Below are 13,165 nucleotides of genomic sequence, written 5' to 3'. Positions count from 1 at the left end.
ACCCTGATGGACAGGAGGCTAACAATTACATTAAAAGCAAGATGCTCATACCAAGGACATCCTGCATCCAAGTGATACCCTGCCTTTCTTTTTACCATCTCTTTTTGGTTTTCAAGTACAGACGGATCAACTGAGTTGGCATTTTTCACCTTCCTGGTATTTGCTAAGGAGGCCTTATCTATATTAGGGATGATTCTGAGACTTCGAGGCACAGGGAAGTCAGCAGTGCCTTGAACCCAAGCAGTGTGCTTGTGCTGACTGGCGGTGCACACAAGGAGCCCAGGAGATCACCCGGTGAGACCCATCCCCCACACACACAGACACCTCCACTGAAGGGCAAAGATAGCATCCGCTGACTTACCATTCCTGTTCTTCTGGACAATGGCCCTGCTGATTATGGGATGCGGGTTGCTATGGTGATATTAAGAAGGGCTAATCTGTAAGGGAACAGGCAGTTTCTTCCTGGGAAAATCTGGGGTTGAGATCTTGTATCACAGGCTCCCATGATGCTAACAAAGTCTCCTAAGGATCTGTGAGGCCTGTGTTCTCTTTTCTCACTAAAGTATCCGGGAATCAGCCATGAAGCTTCTCCTCACCTCAAGCTACAGGAACACTGCAGCTACCAAGACCTCAAAATACAAAAGAAGCCTTCCCCCGCCACCCAATCTGGCCATTGTCCTCAGGCACTAATGATGGTTCACTTGCCAGACCACACCCAAAGGCATGTCCTGGTCCTAGTAGTTCCTGGTATAAAGACTACTGAGTTTCACCATCAGCCGTCTTTTGTTTCTCTATTAAATCCAGACCCCGGCGGTCCTGAGGCAAGTTGGAAATAAAGGTGCAGCTCTCTTATGTTTCCTAAATAGCTGTAATGAAGCCCTTTCATTGTCTTACTTAATATGGGAAACCTGCTTGCCATGGACGCTCGGCAACAGACACTAAGTTCTGCCTCAGCATCAGGCACAGTGGTTCCCTTACCGTACACATAGGAGATCCCCACGAGCTCAAAAATGGCAATGATGACGAGGGCGTAGGAGGCGGCATACGTGTCCACAAGCTGAAACATGTAAATTCCACCCTGGTAGGGGAGAGAAACAACCAACATCAATAGGCCTGGATCTAGGCTCTCTCCCACTTCTAGCAGTCAATCCTTCCATCCTGAGCAGGGTCAGGTGCAAACAGGAGTCAAAAGATCTCCCCTCCCCTTGACATCAGTAACCTAACATTGGCCAGGTATGTAAGCTGGGGACCTTGCCATGTTAGCAAAGCAGTCCCTGGAAAGACTCCGAGCTAATCAATAGAACAAGCCCAGAAAAGTGATCTAACATCTCACTCTTAAAAGGCAAAGCTCAGCATCTGAAGATGTATATGTGAAAGTAGCCAGATTGCTTCATTTTTGCTTTAAGCAATAGATGACCATTTCTACCCATATACCTGCATGTGACTGACCTTCATATGACCTTTAGGTGTCTCTGGGCATTCCTCAAGCAACCCCCTGCATTTTCAGCTCACTCTTTAAGTCTCTCTACAATAGATGAGGCTTAGAGACCATCTCCTTTCAATCTATCATTTTACAGATGAAGAAACCAAGGCCCAAAGTAGTGACTCGCTCAAGGTCACAGGGACAGCAATATATATATATTGCTGAGATATATATATATATATATTTTTTTTTTTAATAGAGAAATATATATATATAAAAGAGATATATATATATATATATATATATATATATATATATATATATATATATATATATCAGGTAAGCTAATACTCAACTTACCAGACACTCAGAACTAGAAGGAACTCAAGTGGCTATAAATCTTGTATATTACAGGTAATCAATTTCTCTGGTCAGTATTTTCACGTATTCCATTTTCTTAAAGTAGGACACACCTGTCTCGTTGGCTCAAGAAGGCTACATCTCAATTACGAAGATGCTACAAGTATCATTAGTAGCCAAGGTGACATATTTCCCTCTGTGGCCAGAATCCCTACTGAACTGATTCCATCTACGTGGAAATGGCAATGATTTGGCTGTTGTTATAAGGTCCGGGAGCTAAGAGTAAAAGGCTGGAGAGCCATCAGGCGCCCCTGCAACCTGCCCCCATCCCAAGCCTCTACCCAGCAGGCAGCTTACCTGAGTGATCATGGGGAAGCCCATGATGAAGAAACAAACGCAGCAGCCCAGAGTAAAGACCGGCTTGTGTGTGCGCAGGTACTTGGGAAACTCGTCCGAGATGGAGGTCACTATGGTCTCGATGGTGGCAAACTGGAATGATGCCAGCAAAGCGACACCTGAGACACACCGCCCAACCCCAAAGGCTCCAAAAAGCCCTTTGTGTTTCCCACCAGGCCAAGTGGTATTTGTATGAGGTTTGGGTTTTAGGGTTGCATTCCCTCGATGGGCCTGAAAGACTTTGCTGGGGTCCAACCCACAAGGCCAGCGAGGGGACTCCAAGCAGGATATGGGCCTTAGAGCAGCGTTTCCAGCCCCCAGAGGCTGCACTCATCCCCATCCATCAGGACACTTTAAGCTTCACTCCATATTCATGACACGTAAATTCCTCTCTTCCCGTTTAAATCGCATTTGATCTTCTGCTTGCGGAAAAACCCTCTTTGCACCCAAGTACTAAACCCTGAGTGCCTGTCACCATGATCTGTAGTAGTCTCAGCCCCAGAGCAATTCCCCTAAAATTGAACTCATATTATTTTCCCTTATTCAGCCCCAAAGGACTTGCTTTGGCAAAATGACAGCAAAAGCAGGAAGTACACAGGCTCAAACTTGCATGGAGAACAGAGAGGGAGAGAGTACGGCTCCTCCGCCCATCACCTGAGTCACCCACAAATGCAAGGTTATCCTGAGCCCTGGACAGGTACCTCACCACCCCTACATCACTCAGGGAAACGTTTAAGGACCACTAAGCTCAACCCCATTGCAGGCTGGATGCAGGACCCAGGACAGGAGTCTTCAGAAGAAGCAGGGATCGAAGTGGGGAGGGGCTCACCATCGTGTCAAGTCCAAGAGTGAGGAGCATCAGGAAAAAGATGATGGCCCAGAACGGAGAGAGGGGCAGCCTGGTCAAGGCCTCCGGGTAAACCACAAATGCAATGCCTGGCCCTGGAAGGAACGAGACACATGACTGCAAACAGGTCCAGCTCAAGGCCCCCTCTTCCTGGAAGCCCACAGGGTCCTCTCTCCATGGAAGCCCCGAGTTGTTAGTTATCACATGCTGCTCCTGCTATCTGCTATGTTTTTACTCCTCTCTATCCATTTCCCCAATTAGACCTCAAGCTCCAGGGAGGGAAAGACCAGGGGAATTAGGTCCACATCTCAGGGAACTCAGAGGAGAAGCTCAAAAAGAGTGCCAAAGCAGAGACTCGGGGCCAGGCTATATCCCATGCAAATAACATGAAAACCTCCATCTTTGTATTCATAAGTTGGGGGAGAATGTAATAATTACCCTCTAGAACAGTGGGTGATTTTTGCCCTCCTGGGCACATATGGCAATGTCTGGAGACATTTTTGATTCTCATAACTGGGCTGTTATGGGGGATGATTACTGGTGTCTAGTGTGTAAAGGCCAGGGATGCTGCTAAACATCCTTCAATGCATGGGACAGTCCCCACAACAAAGAATTATCCTACCCAAATGTCAAGAGCGCTGAGGTTGAGAAACCCTGCTGTAAGGGTTAAACATGCCCAGAATGACATCATTTCCCCATTTTGTTACCCTTGTTCCTAGTCACTCCTGCAGGAGAAGCCATGTACATAAAACATGAATCAATCTAACACTTTTAGGAACTTGCCCTATAAAGGCTTGGTAAAGATGGGGCTACATCAGTCCACAGGTAATTAAGTGGGGAAGAGGAAAGCATGATATAAGGGTTAAGAGAGTTTGGTCTCTAATAGTTAGACAGACCTGGGTCCAAATTCAGACTCCATGACTTGCCAGCTGTGCAACCCTAGAGAAGTTATTTAATTTCTGTAAGCCTCAATCTTGCCCATCTGTAAAATGGGGATAACAATAGTTCCTCACAGGGCGGTTATGAGGGACAAATGAGGAAACGCAGGTAGCACTGAGACCAGTGCCTTGCACATCATCAGCACTCATAGAATATTAGCTTTTCTTAGGGGTGGACAATGAACTTGGAAATTAGCAGCTCTGATTCCGGTTTTCCCAAGAATATTGCGTGAGGTCTTGGTGGAGGATGTCTGAGCTGCAGTTTTCTCTGCTAACATAAAGCCCCACCAGCCGTTCCTGTCTTCCTCACAGCCTCCCTGGGAAGATGGCTAAAGACCTGGCAGTTGTGAATTCCCCTATAGGTAGAAACCTAGATGATAAGGGGCAGAGACCAGGGAACGTCGGGGTAATCCACGGCCAGCACACATCTGGAAGCCAGAAATCGTAGCTCCTGGAGTTTTTATAACTCAAGCATAATGACACTTTTTTAAACTGGAATTCATCAGGTTGTTAGCTCCCAATGTTGCCTAGGGCCTTGGGTATTTAAAACGTAAAGCCTGGAATGCCTAAGATACCCCTGCTCAATGCATTTATTGAACAGACAGTAGAGACAGACTCTGAAGTCTCCCTGAGTGAACCATAAAAGAAAAATCTGTATTAAGCTACAGTTCAAAATAGGTCTCAAATGCAACACACCGAAGAAGCCAGTTCGGTGCCCTGAACACCGAGGAAGCCAGTTCAGTTTAGGCCCATAAAGTGGACAAGAAGGTCTTCAAATGGCCACTGCCGGAGGACCTCGGCTCATTGCTTTAACAGGATTCTGGCCGTTTGGGCTTTACTGCTTTTTCAGGGAGGGGAATGATTTCAAAATATTCGGCCTGTTTCCATTTCAGCGGCCTCCCTAAAGTATGCAGGGTAAAGGCATCATCTTCAGCAAACTCCGTTTATCCAAGATGGCTAGAGAGTGGATTTTTTAAATACGTTTTTAGAACATTTTGTAGAGTTCAGAAAGATGGACTGTCCGAGCCACAGCGGAGTTTTCCCCGGGCTAGGCCCTTGTGTCTGATGGAGGCTGAGTCCTGCCTCTTTCCTCTCCCTCTGGGAGGCATCAAGGCCCAGTGGGTGGACTGCAGGCTCCTCTCCCCCATGGGCCAGAAAACTGGCTCTGCCTCTTACTAGCTGCGGGACCATAGGTAAGACTCCGTACAATGGAGATAATAATAGCACCTACACTCAGGGAATTTCTGTGAGCATTAAGTGTGTTGATACAAGTAAAGGGCTCAGAACCATGCCTGGCCATGGCGAGAACTCAGTAAGCATAGACCATTATTACTCTTCCCATGAGAGGGGATCAAAGGGGTTCTGCATGCCAGCATCTTGGGTGGGGCCCCCAGAGACCTACAGTGACAGCCTCCTTGGTCCTAGAGAGCCACTGAAGACACAACCAGGGGCTCCGGTCAATGGACCCATCACGACCCACAGCACACGGTGAGTGGTTACTCTTCTGAGAAACCTACTACATGTGGATGCGTTCTTAGAGGACGCAACACCGGAACCCTTTCCTGTGCCTTTGGAAGGACTGGCATCCAGGTGACAGACAGATGGTGGGACGGTCAGTCCAGTTTGAGAGCGTTCATCTTCATCAGCAGGGTCTCTGAACTATGAGGGGGTGAGGGAGCCAGGGCAGAACTTCCTAGTGGCCTGGTTACCTGAGAGTTACCACCTAGACCTGGGACTCTATATGCAATACGCACCTCTGTGTTCCTCTGCTGTGGTCTAACCCAGTCTTGCCGCTAGTGGGTGAGCATCTTGGTAGGGCTCTGAGTTGGATTCTGACCGTGAGTCAGTGCTCCCCAGGCAGCAGTTGGCTGGGAGATGACTCTAAAAGGCTGACTTCCCAGCAAGCTCTTTCTCTGGAGTAGATGCCTGAGAAGACCACGCCCCCTTCCCTGTGCCCATCGTAAAAGCAGAGGACAGCTTGGTCTCATCACCAATCCCACCCTCAAGCCCCCAGAAGCTCTGATACGGCCAAGATTTGGGGTAATAACTTAGAGCCTCCCTTACAAGGGAGCTATAAATGAAATGGACTAGTGTTAGGTCATTAAAGAGAACCTGCTTTTGACTGAATACCAAAGCAGAGTTACTAATGTTGGGTCAGCAAAAATGAACTGAATGTCCACGTGCCAATGTCGCCCAGCTAGGAGAGCTTGGGGCTGGCACCTGATGCAGTCCTGACCCCGATCTCTGTATTCTGCAGAGCCTCCATTACAACAGGGGAAATCAGACAAGCCTGCTAATCACATATAAGAATGTATGCAAATTCAGACGAGCAGGTTTAGCTGCCCACGGGTCTGGGAGAAGACCTCCCGGGCCACTGCCCCTCCCCTGTGGGAGATGAGACCCACTGTCCCCGTGCTGGTGACAATGAGAAACTACCAAGTACAGCTGGCCCTTGAACAACACAGTTTTGAACTGCACGAGTCCACCCAGACACGGATTTTTTTCAATCGTAAATACTACAGTACAACACAATCTGCAGTTGGTCGAATCCATGGATGCAGAGGAATTGCAGATTTAGAGAAACTGTATCTACGAAGGGCTGACTCTAAATTATAACACAGATTTTTCACTGCGTGGAGGGTCGGCGCCCCTAAACCCTTGCATTGTTCAAGGGTCAACTGTATGAACACAACACGTTAGAACCTGTGAGAAGTACTCCTCTCTCCCTGTTAAAATCAGAGGAAATGAAAACATTCTGGAAAGGGGAAGTTTCAGAGGGAAACACAGGCCATTTGTCTGATGCTTTTTATATAAACGAAAACCAAAATTTAATTTGGGTTTTAGCAACTTGTGCCCCCAAATCCCTTTCCTGGAGCAGGAAACGCTCAGAAGAGTTAACGAATGTGGCCCACATCTTAAGAATCACTCTCTCTGGCCACTCGGCCACTGGTTCACAAGGAGCTCAGTAATGTCACAAAAATAACAGAACACCTCAGATCTGCTGGCAGGTGGAGCAGGGCCTACCTGCTCCAGCTACGCTGCTGGAAGGAAATGAGGACAGCGCGGGTGGTACAGGCACTCCGAAAACAAAGCCTCCGCCACTCTCTCCCTCCCCTTCACCACCTCCCTGCTCCCCAGAAGGATTAAATTTTTCAACCAGGGAAGGGCATTTGCTCAGCTCTGGGACCTCTAATTGAGTGCACTGCTGCAGAACCAAAATCCCTGGGGGTTCAGCACCCTCTGCACGGAGAGTTAGCTCCCCCCTCCACCAAGTGGCTCTTTAACCCTTTGAGGCCTGCAGTGCATCATCAGCGCCGCTGAAGCAGTAATTAATTATCCTTAGGGAGCCAGAAGACAGCCAGCAGCCCGCCAAGAAGGTGACATTGCTAGGGCCTAGTTCTTTCTCGTGCTGGCGTCTGAGCCACTACCTGAGACTTGCAGTGAGCTCCTTGAAGAGAGACAACTGCACAGAGAAGTCACAGACAGGTCCATGCTCTGCATCATCTGGGCCCACAGCCCTGTCCCCACAGCCCCTGGCACAGTCCCTACACCAAGGCAGCCCATAAATGCCTGATTAGAGAATGCCCGTCATGATAGACAACGCCACGATGAAATCCCTCAATCACTGAGGCCTGCTCAGCACCCAAATCCTCTGTAGAGTAAGGCTGGGTGGAAGCAAAAAGTTAACTAAAAGTATTACACACTCTCTACAAGATTCTGTGCTAGAAATACGGATTAAATGAGATTAAAAAAGGAGCGCTCTCTATACACTCCAGAGGGACCACACTAATGTTAGCCGTTAATAGAGGGATCACTTGGGCAGAAGGTAAACATTTATTCCACACCCCTCCCACCACCACCGTCCAACCTTTCCACCCACTGGGGAAACGATTTGCAGGGTCTGCATTGCGAAATAAGCAGAAGACCCTGAGAACGCATCTGATCTAACAACCAGGAAAGCGCTTCATCAGGAAAAGGCTGCGCTCGCTAAGCATTAGTGTTTGGTGCCCACAGACCCGCGGCAAGGAAAGCCACCCTGAAGCAGGTTGTGCCTACATCCGCTGCAGGAGCCATAGTTTGCCTAGAGAATCCTCTCCCCACGCCCAACAGGTAGAGACCTTACTTCTGCTGGAGCTGAGTTAAGAGAGGACAGGAAAACGAAGGAAAGGAGAGGGAAACAGGAAAGGGGCTTTTATAGCCACACCCCTGGGGAAGGACCGGCCAGATCTAACCCTGCATGAGCTTCAGACTCCAGCTGTTCTGGGTCCCTCCGCAAAGGGGGACCTAGGCTGTCCCCCTCTCCAGCCTGTTCCAGAAGGCCAACTTCCTAGCATAGCATGAATGAGGAGCTCAGGGTGTGAACCTGGAACCTGCCCTTCGACAGCAGGGTAACCAGCGCACTGTACCTTGGTCTGCCACGTTCTCGATGTTAACCTTGCGTTCATTGGCCATGAAGCCGATGACTGAGAAGATGACGAAGCCGGCGAAGATGCTCGTGGCACTGTTGGTGCAGGTAACAATTAGGGTGTCCCTGGGAGGAAGAGACAAGTTTGCCGATAGGCGTGCTTTGTGAGGAGGAGGAAGGGATAGGGGAGGGACACATGAATGTGTGCTCGCGTGTTTGTGTGCCCACGTCCACACGCCCATTCCTAAATAGGTACTCACTGTAAGCTGGTCTTGTTCTCTCTTATTCACAAGGAAAGGAACCACCAGTCCTGACCACAGGCTCTCTTGGGCCAAGTGGATAAGCACCAAAAGACTCAAAAAGCTCTCCCTCCCCTAACTGCCCTGCTCCAGGGCCTCGGGACAGAGCTCTGGCTCCACCTGCCCGAGAACCGGATCTCCCCTCCTGGCAGTGGCAGAGGTAAGACTGTCCATCAGAGCAGAAATTGAGGGGATGAGGCCTTTTGCAGAATCCGGGACAGGAACGACGTATGAGAGAAGAGAAGGCGGTGGGACGAACAAATGCCACCAAGCATGAGAACAGCCTGGGATTGGGGTATACGGGCCTAGGAGGGCAAGGGAGGTGGGGAGAGGAGAGAGACCAGCACCTCCGTGCCAGCGCCCTCTGCTGGCCATATGGCTGCCGTTCCCGGCCAGCCCTGTCCATCCCAGACCCAAGAAAGGGGTCACAGCTAGATGGAGCCATGAGGCCAAATTCTCTTACATGTTAGAGGCATGACCTTGACCAAGTCACTTCCTCTCCACCCTGACTTTATTTTTTTACACATATCCACTCTTTTTTTTTTATTCTTTTCCCATATAGGTCATTACAGAGTATTGAGTAGAGTTCCCTGTGCTATACAGTAGGTCCTTATTAGTCATCTATTTTATATATAGTAGCACGTATATGTCAATCCCAACCTCCCTATCTATCCTTCCTCCTCTTACCCCCTGGTAACCATAAGTTTGTTTCCTACATCTGTAACTCTACAAAAATTTCTGTTTGGTAGATAAGTTCATTTGTACCCTTTTCTTAGATTCCACATATAAACAGACGATACCATATGATATTCGTCTTTGTCTGATTTACTTCACTCAATATGACAGTCTCTAGGTCCATCCAGGTTGCTGCAAATGGCATTATTTTGTTCTTTTTTATGGCTGAGTAATATTCCATTGTATATATGTACCACATCTTCTTTATCCATTCCTCTGGTGATGGACACTTAGGTTGCTTCCGTGTCCTGACTATTGTAAACAGTGCCACATTAAACAGTGCATGTATCTTTTCAAATTATGGTTTTCGTCAGACATATGTCCAGTAGTGGGATTGCTGTGTCATATGGTAGCTCTATTTTTAGTTTTTTAAGGGACCTCCATACTGTTCTCCATAGTGGCTGTATCAATTTACATTCCCACCAACAGTGCAGGAGGCTTCCCTTCTCTCCACTCTGACTTTAAATGGTGGCAATGACTCCACCTCCCTCACAGGTTGTTGTGAGGACAGAACCAGATGAGGCCTGCACCGCACAGAGCCTGGCACAGAGCAAGTGCTCAGGATACAGCCCACCTTGTCCAGGACCTTAGTTTACTGATGGGGAAACTGAGGCCCAGGGGAAGGTAATTGGGCTCATAATGGTAGGTTCTGATTTGAACCCAGACTTCCTGCCCGTTAGCCACACCACACAGCCTCATTTCTAACAAAGCACAGAGCAATGCTTCCCCCTTGGACGATGCTCAGACTGAGCCTCGCGGGTCATAAGTTAATAAGCAACTATGACCAAAGAAGTTCAGAAGTTAGTCTGGCATTCTAGCTGTTACGAGCTGAACTGTGTGCCCCCAAAATGTAAATGTTGAAGTCCCAACCCCCAGTTCCTCAGAATGTGACTGCATTTGAAAATAGGGTCTTTAAACAGGTGAGTAAGGTAAGAGGAAATCGTGAGAGTGGGCGCTAATCCTATACGATTGAGGCCCTTATAAGAAGAGGAGATCAGGGCGCACAGCGGGAAGACCGCGTAGAGACACAGGGAGAAGACGACGGCCAGCTACAAGCCACGCAGAGAGGGCTCAGAAGAAACCAGCCCTGTCGGCACCTTGATCTTGGACTTCTAGCCTCCAGAACTGTGAGAAAATCAATTTCTGTTGTTCAGGTCACTCACTCTGTGCTATTTGTTATGGCAGCCCCAGGAGACTAACACAAAGGCTCTCTCCAATCTGGCCTCAGCCAATTCTCAGGCCCTATTTCCTTCTTGCCCGGTGAGCACACACCTGCTCCAGTCCCATCAACCTGCTCCCTCCCACGTCTCCATCACACCCATCCACACTCATCCCCACCTGAAAACATTCCCTTCCTCCCCTAACACCTTTTGAAATTTGGCCCAGCATAGATGTCACTTGCGTGAGGCCATCCCAGCCAGGCTAAGCCACAGTTTAACTATAATCTCTTCCTTTTGGTTCACAAAGTATCTCATGCATGATTTAAAATAATAAGAATGGCAACTGCTGTCTACTGAGCACCTACTATGTGCAAAATATTGCTGTGGGAATTTTGCATACATCATCTCTTACCCTTCAACAAAACATTATAATCTGCATTTTACAGATGAGAAAACAGAGATTCAGAGAAGTGAAGTGTCTTAGCCATGTCTTGGAGTTTTAGAAAATGGTGAAGTCATAATACAAATGCAAGTCTCTCTGACTCCAAGGTTCTTTCTTTCTTTTTTTTTTTTAATCAGCCCCTCAGTATTTTCTTACTGTTTGTCGCAGATGGATTTAACTTTCAGATGTCACCTCCTCCAGAAGCTGTCCAGGCTCTCTCACATCTTTGGGGTTCCAGAGTCCCCTAATATCACACTATCCAAATGTCACCCTGCACCAGAGTCACCTGAGGATCCTGTCTCGACATGTAGATTCCCGGGCCCGCCCCGACCTCCCAGATGTTGTTTCCTAAATCTGGGAGGGGACTCAAAGTTTGCATAACTTTGGGTTTAACTGACAGTTAAAACTGTAATACATTTTAACAATATTTAAAGTGTACAACGTGATGATTTGATATACATATGCATTGAAACAGGAGTCCCACCATTGAGTTAATTAACACATCCATCACCAAGGTATTCTCTCCACTGTACCATGCTGCCTTTCTTACAGGGCTCTCTAGAAAGGTGTTTGTCGAGTGACTGAATGACCATACTTCATCAGCAACTACCATACAACTGTATCCAGGGACTAGATAGCTCACAAAGGACTATTCCAGGACACAACCAGCTGCATGGCACCTCCAGAGAAACTCCATTCCATCCCATGGGTCAGAATCAGGGTGCAAGTTGGGGTCCAAGCCAGGCCACCAGAAGCCAGCAGCTAGGCCTTAGCAGGCGATTTCCCCTACACCAGAGCTAACTGTCTGTCTCTGCCTTGGGTGAAGTGTGAGGATATGGCCTCAGGTGTCTGATGACACAGCCCATGTTTCTGTCCCAAGGCCCTAGTCCCATTCACCCGCTACCTCTGGGGCTTGAAGTGCCTCCACATACCTGTAGCAGTTGTTGTGGAATTTGTTGTAAGAAGAAAGAGTGATCAGGCCTCCCCATGCGGCAGATAAAGAGAAGAAAATCTGAGTGGCAGCGTCTTTCCACACCTGGGAGGCAAAAGAGGGGAAGATTCAAGGTCACTGAAGGAGGCTGGCCCAGGGGAGGGGAGTCTCCCAAAGCCACACCATCTCCCCGGGGGGGAAAAGGCAGTCAGGACAAGATGAGTTTGGCACCAAAATAAACGAGAAACATATGTCATTTGCATTGGAAGCCAAAAAGGCAGTAAATGACCTGGGAGACTCCAACTTCATTCTAATCAAAGGAGAGGAACTCAATAAGCAATGTACACATTTCATGCTTGCAAGCCCTACAATGTAAAACTATACAGAAGGGGAGAGCCCCTTCTTTAGCTGGAAACACACTCAAAAAAACAATTTGGGACAGCAAAAATATTCATGGGTACAAAATGAAAACCTTTTAAAATTGACATTCCCCCCAAAAAATAAAAAATAAAATTGACATTCCTAAAGATTAGGACAATTTACTAAAAATCTGAAATTCTGTAGCCCCTCATCAAAGTAAAGCAAGCTCTGTGCCACAGCTGAGTGGATTTTACAGTGCCACCTCATTCTTGAACTTGGCTGACAACACCTCTTGGTCATCTTGGCGATTTGTTTTCCCTCTCAGCGCCGCGGCCTCTCCCGTTGCGGAGCATAGGCTCCGGACGCGCAGGCTCAGCGGCCATGACTCACGGGCCCAGCCGCTCCGCGGCATGTGCGATCTTCCCCGACCAGGGCACGAACCCATGTCCCCTGCATCGGCAGGCGGACTCTCAACCACTGCGCCACCAGAGGAGCCCATTGGCGATTTCTTTTAATTGTCCTCATTAAACTCCAGAAAGCTACTCAAGAGTTTGAGCTATATAGATTTATATGATTTGATATGGACTTCCTCTCATTTTTATTAATTAAAACTGGTTTTTAAATTGTGCTTAACATATGCAAAGAGAAAGTTCAAGTGTGTGCTGGCAAAGTCTGTACCACAACCTCCATCCTCCCATGCTCCTCACTAACAGAGCTGTGGTTTTATTTAAAGGCAGCCATATGTCCAGCCAAATGGCCACCTCCCAGAATCAAGGAGAGGTGCAGCTGAGAGGAAATCATCATATGACTTAGTTTCTGGCCAATGATGAGAAAATCAAGTGTTATGTGGAATTTCTGGGCTGTCTCCT

At 48.0% G+C, this 13,165-nt stretch overlaps 1 protein-coding gene across 1 annotated transcript in view; it reads right to left on the bottom strand.

The window, feature by feature from the left end:
- The window catches only part of SLC6A5 (solute carrier family 6 member 5), a 55,083-nt gene that overhangs the window by 12,865 nt on the left and 29,053 nt on the right, over window positions 1–13,165 (bottom strand). Inside the window, exons 9-13 of the mRNA XM_007457630.1 lie at window positions 11,938–12,041; window positions 8,371–8,495; window positions 3,009–3,121; window positions 2,141–2,272; window positions 979–1,078 (exon numbers count right to left, since the gene is read on the bottom strand). Of these exons, the coding sequence (XP_007457692.1) occupies window positions 979–1,078; window positions 2,141–2,272; window positions 3,009–3,121; window positions 8,371–8,495; window positions 11,938–12,041 (574 nt within the window). The remainder of the gene's footprint in view (window positions 1–978; window positions 1,079–2,140; window positions 2,273–3,008; window positions 3,122–8,370; window positions 8,496–11,937; window positions 12,042–13,165) is intronic.

The sequence above is a fragment of the Lipotes vexillifer genome, unplaced genomic scaffold (genome assembly GCF_000442215.2).
Source record: "Lipotes vexillifer unplaced genomic scaffold, Lipotes_vexillifer_v1.1 scaffold505, whole genome shotgun sequence".
Classification (NCBI taxonomy): Eukaryota; Metazoa; Chordata; class Mammalia; order Artiodactyla; family Lipotidae; genus Lipotes; species Lipotes vexillifer.
This window is presented reverse-complemented; position numbering and strand designations above follow the sequence as displayed.